Source organism: Melanaphis sacchari, unplaced genomic scaffold, assembly GCF_002803265.2.
Source record: "Melanaphis sacchari strain LSU unplaced genomic scaffold, SCAv2.0 Contig22_pilon_pilon, whole genome shotgun sequence".
Taxonomy (NCBI): domain Eukaryota; kingdom Metazoa; phylum Arthropoda; class Insecta; order Hemiptera; family Aphididae; genus Melanaphis; species Melanaphis sacchari.
The window spans coordinates 1,631,816-1,641,849 of record NW_020271107.1 but is presented as its reverse complement, the minus strand read 5'-3'; the positions used below and the strand labels follow the sequence as shown (position 1 = coordinate 1,641,849).

Here is a 10,034-nt window from a genome sequence, read left to right as displayed (position 1 = left end):
TTTTTTTTTTTTTTAATCTTACTTAAGCTTGCAACTAAGTCCATTAGCTGTGCATAGGAACAGTAGGTTTTTTTGTGTAAGGTTTGGTTAGTAGGGTTGGAACATGTGTGTGTGTGTGTGTGTGTGTGTGCTATGGATGCGTCACTAAGAACTCAGGTGGTCTCCCATCCAAGAACTAGTGACGCTGGCCAATACTTGAACTCAGAACACATAGCTGGCTAAGGCCAACCATTATGCCACACCAGGCCACTAACTATACATTTATTGTATGGTCAATCTACAAATGTTTCTGTTATAATAGTTATATTTCAGAAAATCTATTTTTATGCTTTCTTCAATTTTTCAATTTTCAATCATTATTTATACTTATTTAAAATTCCTATTTACTTATTTATTATTTTTAATTGTATTCCAATATACTAATACTAACAATAATAATTGTAACTTGTAATTCCTCAAAATTAAAATATGTATAAGTTTTTTTTTTTTTATGTAAGTGTTATTTTAATTGACTTTTTATAATAAATAAATGATGTGTTTGTCGTGTATAGTTAAATTTTAACAATATTAATATCATTATTAAAACAAAATAATAAAATCAATTATGATGAACAGTTAATTAATATTTTTGAGGTGTGAGTACAGATTTTTAATGTTGATTGTTATTATTTTTTTGTTTAATCTTTTTTTTTTAAATAGGTATTAGTATTTATTTGAACAGATAATTGTTTTATTACTTTTTTTTTTTACCTAAAGGGAGCTCTTATAATCCTATTATTTTCTGTACGAGTATTACATAAATATATGGGTAAGTGTAAATTGTATTTTTGACTCTGGTTTATAAATTAGATAGTTAATATTTATGAAGTAAATTGCATTGGTACATGTGATTATTGTCTTACCTATTCTAGTACGACTTATTTTGTAATTTAAAACTGAAATACTGTATAATAAAGAAAACATTTTTAAGTATTCAAAATTAGTTTTTAAATAGTATGCTTTGCCTCTATAGTTGTTATCAAATTCTTTGGTAAAAAAAAAAAAAACTAGTGCTAAAGTGAAAGTTTGGTAGGTAGTGAAAGTATTATATCTTATAACATAACACATGAATTATCACAAGGATAAACCAACATGTATTTTAACACATATTTTATTATAAGTATCACAATGAAATTACTTATATTAATTATTTAGTTTAAATAACATATACAACAACATTTATTTTTTATTTTTTATCTCAATTTTTAGAGAGAATTTTAAGTGTTTGATGTAATTAAATATAATATTTTCTTACCATTAAATGTATCATCCAAACAGCTAATTAACTACAATTTCTCCATTTTTTATGATATATACCGTATGTCATTTTATTTCTATAAATCCTGCAATTCTTTTACATATTCAAAAATTTATTTTGTATATTTTGATTTTTAGTTTTTATTTCTGAATCTATTTTATAAATTTTATTATCAGTATTATTAAATATAATCAATCTTTTTGATTCCAATAATATTTCAAAATAATATGACAATAAAAATTTTTTTTCTTAAGAATTATTTGTTTTAGAAATTGAATGTTGTTTTATTTCTTAATATTTCCCACTTATTTCTACTTTTTTTTCAAATTATATTCTAAATTAATATTAGTGATGGGTAGAATACTTATGGATTTAAGGTGCCTGTCTGGTAATGTGTATTTTATAAATGCTAAGTTGTCATTTATGAAAAAATAATATTTTTCTGTTTGTAAATAAATTGTATTTATTAATTTTAGGATGACATTACAGTTGATGATTCTACGGAATCGGAAGGAAATGTTAATTCAAAAAGAAAGCTAAGGAATGGTTTGTCTACTCTTTCTTCGAGAAAACTATTGATAAAAGTATGACATTATACAATAAATAATTTTATTTTGCACTGTTAGATTTTTAATTAATAACCGTCATAATATTTTGTAATTTATGTAAAATGTTTAGTAAATACTTTTATATGATTTAATTTGGACAAACAAAATATAAGTATTGTTAATTACTTTAATAAATTTATACTATGTACTGATATAACTTTATAATTGATTATTGTTAAACTATGACATAACATAACTAAACCATTGTTTATATTTTATACTGATTTTTTTATCTTACCAAACATTTATCTTTTTTATTTGATTTAGTGTATAATATAAATCTCTCTTAATTTGAATTAATTTATTACAAACTATATGTTTGGTATTTTTGTTTAAATGGATTAAAAATTTTAATTTTTGTATTTAACAATTTATTTTTACAAATACAAATTAGTCATGATTTAACATAATTATATAGTTGTATACTCTATACAAATATATAATTCAAAAACTTCATCTGTGTTAAAATATGATGAAGTTCATACAATGTAATGTTCAAACAAGGTAGTGTTGCAATGATGAAATTGGTTTCTCATTTGTATATTTTTATTTTATTTTAAACATATTTCATTAATTATAATACACTTTTATTATTAAAAGGTATATGAACTATGTACAGAATTAAAAACTATATATATAAACTAATTTTAATTATAATCTATTATTGCTTCAGAGTTATATGTGATTTTCATGTTTTAGGATGATATACTGAGTACAGACGATTCTGTTGTAATGAAAAAGGAACAGCAACTCGACAGTTTTAAAAAAGTAGGCAACTAATCAACTATACATTTTATGAAAATTTATTTCATTTTATCATCTTAAAATATTTGTCTTATGTTATTTTGTTCAATCTCATACACAAATTAAAAATAACTTATAACCGATATATTTAAGAGAAAATGTAATTATTTTTATTTATCAAGTATTGTATTTTATAATCGGTGAGTTAAGTTTCTAGATTTGAATCAACTAGTTTATAAAATATTTATATTTTAGAAGAATGTGATTAAATCCAATGCGTTACTTCTGCCATCACCCATCTTAACCAAATTATCATCAGCTACAACTGTGTGTACATCTGAAAAAAAAAGTAAGTTGAAGTTTATACTTTGACTAACATTAGTGCTAAATATATGTTAATAACAATATTAGGATCATAGTAAAAGTTTAATAAATATTAAGATTATGAAAAGTACAAGAATTACAAGAAAATTGCCTTTGTCCTTATTAACACTAAAGAATCTTAGAAGTATTAAAAAACATAAGAATAATCAATATTTATAATTTTTATAACAATTGAAGTTGCATAATATGTAAAAAAAACTCTTAATTGTTTTATAGCATAAATTTATTTTTTCTAATATTTGACTTATATTTATTTAATTAATTTTTGTTTATTAGGCTAATGATATGAAATCTGACAAATCTATTAAAACTCAAGAAAAATCTCGAAACAATTTAACTAGATTAGCAAAAAGCAGACATTTATTTCTATCTAAAGTGAGTGTAATAAAGTATCTATAATAAATTATTAATAATTTAAAAAACATATTTTTCTACTATTCCAAGTCCAGATTACGAAGAGGAATTACTGAATTGTCTAAAACATTAAACTTATATATTAATTTTACATATAAATAAAAGGTAAAACTAATAAAATATGTTTTTCTAGAATATGAATAAAGAGACAAAAGTACAGCCTATTTTACCAAGTATAAAAGTCAACAAAGAAAAAAAGAATTTATCAAATATAACAAAAACCATAAAAAACAGTGGAAAAATTGTATTGAAAAAAACTGCTGTTTTAAAAAAATCTAAAATAAACCAAGACTTCTTACAGTCCAAAGCATATTTCAAAAACAATTCTTGTTTGATTTGTGGGAAAGGTCATACAGAACTAGCGTGCAAAAACAAAAAGTGCCCCAGAGTCTTTCATCTCAGTTGTATTAACAAAACTAGAATTGTGAAATGTGAGTAAATTAGCCTAAAAAATATGATATATTAAATTTAAATGAAAAATATTTAATAAATAATTTTTACCTGTTTTAAATTCTAGCCGGATTCATTTGCCCCTCTCATTTCTGTTCTTTATGCAACAAACGTAAAGTAGTAGCCAAATGTAAATTTTGTGTGGAATCGTTTTGCGCTATGCATGTAAAAGGAAACATATTTAAAGATCCGCTGGGTAATGGTATGTTGTGCACAACTCATCATCCTAACAAAGTAAGTTGAAGACAGAGTATTTAATACAAAAAATTATTTTTGGGTTCTTTTTAAGCTATTAAGTACATTGCTTTGATTTTATTTTTTTAAAGCCATCTCTGCCAAATATAAGTAATCCAGTGATTCCTGACCCCAATGTTAGTAGCAAAATAAATATTATCAATAATAAAAAGGAACCCATTGATTTTGTGGATCCTGATTATAATATGGCGTTATCAGAAGACTCTGAAGATATCGATGAAGATTCGTTGAGTATTGATATAGATGAAATTAACAAAGAAGAATATACACAAACACAGGTTGTCAAGGATGAGTGTGATCGTGAATACATACATATTGGTGGGTTTAATGTAAGCAATATGTCTGATTTGGTGTCAGATCAAGGAGAAAACTATACAGCACCAGTTGATACAGATGGTGATCTTTTCAAGCCATCATTAGCCAATGTTGTTATTGACATAGAGTCTGCATCTGCTTTTTACCAGCCCATGGACAACCTACAACTAGTGTCTATTGCCACTGATAATAAAGATAGCCATGACTATGCCAATGTAAATTTTATAACTGAAGCTAATCAAACAAAAAACAAATGGCTAGCAGCTGAACCTTAATGTCAAGAAGTCAAATATCTAGTATTATTTTGTTAATCTTTTGACAAGAAATATTAATGTAATCCTCCTTTTTCAAAAACGTTAGTTACCTAAATAGGAATTTTTAATTTGTTTTTATTTTTTATTTTCATTTATGGCAATTAAATAATTGTTCATTTATTTTTTGTTAAAAAAACTAATCAAACATTTACCATTTGATATGGTATATTAAGTATTATGTGTATATCGTTAAATTTGAGTCATTTAAATATTATTTTTAATAAAAAACTGTTATGTTGAATTTATATATATATATATAATATTGTTTGATTGGGTATTTTACTAAATGTAATTTGTTTGTTGGATGTGCTGTATAATATTATTAAATTTAAATTGTAAAAAATTTCAAAAGATTTTAGTTTTATAACTTTCTTTTATTTCTTTCTATTAAACCATGTAATGTATTTTCATTAAATTCTACATTTTAATTTATATATAATAAAATTTTAAAAAACTGCAACTTATATTTAAATTTTTTTTCATGGATAAAAATCCCAAATTAGTTATGTTTATATTATAATAATTAACATTTATGGTCAAAGGGGTCAGATACTCAGATCATCTAAAATGTGACAAGTTAAAGAGGTTTCATGTCTTCGACTGTGATTTCAACTCTGCTTGTCCGCTTGGAACTTTGAAGTATGTATTTCAATAATCAAAATATTTGTATATTTTGTGATGTTGTAAATAATTATAGTTGGCATCTAAAGGCGCAAATATACTTATGGTCTAGAAATTTAATTATATATATTTCAAAAAATGTACAGGAAAAAAATGAAAACTATTGTGATGCGTCGAGATCTTCATGATTATGAGAGGTCCTAATGTTAACCTAATTATGGAGAACATTTCATGTTAGAACGAAACGATCCGGGAAGAGTCAATCGCCGGGTGTGTAAAACCCAAACCCGGAAATTACTATTTGCTCACATAGATGCTAAATAGTAAGGATTTTGGATGTATCTAAACTCTAACATGATGGGGGATGTTCCGCATCGGGTCTAAAAGAAGAGGTACTGTACAAGATTCGGAGCTATGAACGTAAAACCTACACCCGCCGATAACCGATGATTTATTGAAATAATGAATCAGATTAATTAGCCAAAGCCCACCTGACGGGACTGGTAGTATGTATAACAATGATTATTGAGTAATGATTCAATTGGGAGGAGGAAAAACCACGTTTTATACCAATTAATATAATTTCAAAGTTGAAATAAGCGACGCTAATTATCGACAACTCGATACTCAATAGTATATTGTAATGATTAAACAGACTTTCCGACGATCTTTACTCTTAAGGTTAATTGAAAACGGAAAAAAATAAACAAAAGCATATAATAAACACTTCAAAAAGGCTGGTCAATGCCTAATGGTCAATCAATATTCAATAATAATAAAATAGTTGTCCTCGTGGTATTATCACAGAATGGTAAGTGATAACACAAAGCAATAATAACATAATATTATTGTGATAATAATAAAACAACAATACCCAATTGATAGTCAGTAATGTCTGTACGCCGTTAATAAAAAGTGACTTCATCCAATATATTTTATTATGCGTTTATTTTGTAAATTTTATGTTTAATTGTTATTATTACGTCTTGAAGTTTGGACCACGTAGAAAATTAGCATTTAAAGTACCTATTAGATACTATTTTAATAGTATGAGTTATTCAAATTTTTGAAATAATATTGATCCAAATTCATAAGTTATGTTGAGTTTAATAATTTAAAATTTTCAAATAAATAGCATGGAATGTATAATTGCTGTTCATGCAGGTAAGATATTGTAAATACTAAATACGCGACCGAGTAAAATAGTAATGTTAGTTTTGAATTTCGGAAACTTATCGCTAAATGTTGTATACATTGTTATACATATAATATGAATTTAAAAACATATTTTTACTAAATGTGTCATATTTAACCAAATTGATTAATAACTAATTTTAATTAGGTGCAGGATACCAAAAACCAACCAAAGAAGCATATCATAAAAAACTATGTATGAAAGCTTGTAAAAAAGTTAGTTACTATTAATAGATAATTTAAATCAGTTTATAAAAAATTATTATTTTTTTTAGGGATTAGAGGTTTTAAAAAATAATGGATCGGCACTAGATGCAGTTGCATTAGCAACTATGGTTTTAGAAGATTCTCCACTAACTAATGCTGGTTATGGGTCTAATTTAACATGGAATGGTGCTGTGGAATGTGATGCAAGTATTATAGATGGATCAAATATGCATTATGGAGGTGTTGGTGCTGTTTCTGGTATAAAAAATCCAATTTCTCTTGCCAAACTTATTTGTGAAAATCAAAATTTAAAAATGTCATTTGGAAGAATTCCTCCATGGTAAATAACCTTAATTATAGTAGTATCTTATTTTCTTAGGTTTAACTAATTTAAATTTTAAAAAATACAGTTAATTTCTATCATAAGGAACAGTAGATATTTAATTTTCACTTAAACTAACACATTTATGTTTATTAAAATACTACAACTATAGTTCTCGATGAAAAAATAGTATAAGAAATGTTGTTTAAAGTTTAATTCAAATTAATATAGGAATTTCAACTAAGTAAACTATTAATCTTTTAATAGAAATAATGTTAGTTTTTATTAATTCAATCTAATTTTTCAAAAGTAGAAATTACAAAGCACTTAATATTTGGATAATTAAATGTATATAAATGTGTCTTTTGGAAATCGGTCATAAATAATGTACTTATTTAAAGACTATGAATATTTTACAATTTATCAATATCAATGAATAATGTTTTAAATTCAAATTGTGAAATGTTCTTTATTTCTAATATTTGTCTAGATAAACATTTTATTATTTAGTTCTATTAAAAATTATTTTTCTTAATAAAGTTTACTTGTCGGTCTTGGAGCTCATGAATATGCATTAGCAAACAATATTGTAGCTGTTGACCCATCTCATTTAATTTCAGGTATACTAATTTGTTCAACTATTTTTATTGTTTTGTATTAATAAGATATTACTATATTGTTTTATTTTTTTAGAAAAATCAAAAAAAGATTTTGTTCGCAATAAATATAAAGTTATAAATCCAAAGTACAGTAATTGTCAAGTAACTTTAAAATATATATACCATTATTTTTTTTTTTTTTTTTTTAACAATAGTAGTATTATGTTTTTTAGGCTATAAACCCTAGATTAGATACTGTAGGTTGTGTTGGTATGGATAAGTTTGGAAATGTTGCTGCATCGTCTTCTAGCGGTGGTATTTTATTGAAACAAGATGGTCGCGTTGGACAAGTAAATTGTATTAATATTTTTATTTTAACAATAATTTGTTGATTATTTTGTATTTTTTAGCTAAACCCAATGTAGATTATATTGGATTAAATATGTTCTGAAATTATGACTTATCACTTAATATTTTTATTTTATTTATCATCAGTTTAAAGTTCAATATTGACAAATGTTTTAATATTCACAAAAAATTGTAAATTGTTTTATTTTTTTTTTTAATATGAAAATTTTTTGTTTCTATACTTTGAAAATGTTAAAACAAATTTCATATAAATATTTTTTACAGGACTATAAGTTCAGTATAAAACCACATAAATATTTTTTGATTATTTGGGTTTCAAATTTTGAAATTTAAAATTTAAATATTCAAACTTATAATATGCAACAAAAACAATTTATAAACAGTTTTAGATACTATGATGCATTTCAAAGAAAATTAATTGTTGAAGTATGTAACTATTAGCTATTACAATAAATTATATGTTTTCTGACCACTTTGATGGTCAGAAAGGATACTGTCTAAATCAGATTTATGTTTATGGACATATCACAGTATATTTTTGTGTTTTATGTAGTTGTTAGTTCCTATAGCTACTTTACAGAAAAATGACAAAAATAGTCTATATAGTTCGTTTGTGCAGAAAAACAAAATTTTAGTTGCATGTATGCAACTGAAATAGTACACTTTTTGCCCTTGCCATACTATATATTATATAACTAATTTAGTTTGTAAAAAAAACACTTAAAATATATTATATTATGTAATATGTCATTTTTTAGGCTGCTTTATTAGGATCAGGATGTTGGGCCCAAATGTCTGATGACATTTCAATAGCAGTAACAACATCTGGCTGTGGTGAACATTTGATTAAGACAAGTCTAGCTAAAGAAATGTCAAGACATCTTTTTAATTCTTCCTGCCCTACAATCGCAATTACTAAATGTTTTAATGATGATTTTTTACGTTAGTTACATGTTATAACTAAATATTTTGTTTGAGATCTTTGTTCCTTAATGTTCTGATTTTATTTTTCCAGATTCGCCGATATTAAGAAATTATAATGAAAAACTTGCAGGTGCGCTGGTATTATATAAAAATAAAGACTGTTGTGAAATTTTGAGCGCACACACTACCAAATCAATGTGTATTGCTTATGCTACTGAAAATGACCAAAAAGTATGTATTCAATTTTTATTGTAATATTTTAATACATTTTTTAAATTTTTTTAGAGTTTTGTGAGTCGTTTAATGACAAATACTTTGCCAGGAACAAGTGTGATGGTACAAGGTCATCCTTTATAAGTATTGTTTTGAAAATGAGTTAAAATTTTTAAATATTATACTACTTTTTATCTAAATAAAATTGTTTTTAACAAAAAAAATAAAGCTTTATCATATTATATTTTTATTAGATAAATTCTATGATTATCTTATGAAAAATTTCCATTCATCAAACTTAAAATTGAGAATATTATTTGTTTATACATAGTGCTTTTTCATATTATATTTCAATCTATTTCAATTTTCAAACATTAATATACATTTATGCATTAATATTTTAAACTAGTGTTGAATTATACACTACAGAATGTGGTTAAATCAAGAATGAATTTAATTCAACCAAAGAATACTCAGTTATAGACTGTAAAAACTCCTTAACCAATGAATAAACGTCTATAATATGTGGTTTTATGTCACTTTCAAAATACTGACATAGACGAGTTATTCACTGTCCATATTATGAATCATAATTGTAGTATATTGTAAAACATACATTAAATGCTTAAAATTCAAGCATTTACATAAAGTGTAAAATTATACACATATTATGTCTTGTAAGAGTACTACTAGTAACAATGTTGGTCATATTCATTGTGTTTGCTATCGACAGTACCAAGAACGACATATATTATAGTCAAAAAACTGCAGTTAGTGCATCTATTGTAGTAAGTAGGTTTGTTC

The 10,034-nt window shown here is 24.5% G+C and overlaps 2 protein-coding genes across 3 annotated transcripts in view; both read left to right on the top strand.

Annotated features, from left to right (window-relative positions):
• Positions 1–4,835, top strand: part of LOC112594490 (histone-lysine N-methyltransferase NSD2-like) — a 16,556-nt gene extending 11,721 nt beyond the window's left edge. For both annotated transcript variants that reach the window (XM_025339294.1, XM_025339293.1), the window contains exons 24-30: positions 1,774–1,881; positions 2,605–2,673; positions 2,905–2,997; positions 3,310–3,408; positions 3,581–3,878; positions 3,965–4,131; positions 4,224–4,835. In XM_025339294.1, coding sequence (XP_025195079.1) covers positions 1,774–1,881; positions 2,605–2,673; positions 2,905–2,997; positions 3,310–3,408; positions 3,581–3,878; positions 3,965–4,131; positions 4,224–4,742 — 1,353 coding nt within the window. In that variant the 3' untranslated portion in view covers positions 4,743–4,835. The remainder of the gene's footprint in view (positions 1–1,773; positions 1,882–2,604; positions 2,674–2,904; positions 2,998–3,309; positions 3,409–3,580; positions 3,879–3,964; positions 4,132–4,223) is intronic.
• Positions 4,836–6,286: 1,451 nt separating this feature from the next.
• LOC112594374 (threonine aspartase 1) lies at positions 6,287–9,449 on the top strand. The gene is made up of 9 exons (XM_025339130.1): positions 6,287–6,566; positions 6,745–6,812; positions 6,872–7,143; positions 7,666–7,745; positions 7,819–7,886; positions 7,958–8,074; positions 8,852–9,035; positions 9,109–9,248; positions 9,303–9,449. Exons 1-9 carry the CDS (start codon positions 6,539–6,541, stop codon positions 9,372–9,374), a joined length of 1,029 nt encoding a protein of 342 aa, XP_025194915.1. The 5' UTR covers positions 6,287–6,538; the 3' UTR covers positions 9,375–9,449.
• The last annotated feature ends 585 nt before the right edge of the window (positions 9,450–10,034 follow it).

Bases quoted from the DNA above. Each gene is read 5' to 3' on its own strand.
- LOC112594374 (XM_025339130.1), top strand. From the start codon at position 6,539: ATGGAATGTATAATTGCTGTTCATGCAG. The intron at 7,887-7,957 runs GTAACTTTAAAA...TATGTTTTTTAG, and splicing joins CAAAGTACAGTAATTGTCAA to GCTATAAACCCTAGATTAGA. The intron at 9,249-9,302 runs GTATGTATTCAA...AAATTTTTTTAG, and splicing joins CTACTGAAAATGACCAAAAA to AGTTTTGTGAGTCGTTTAAT.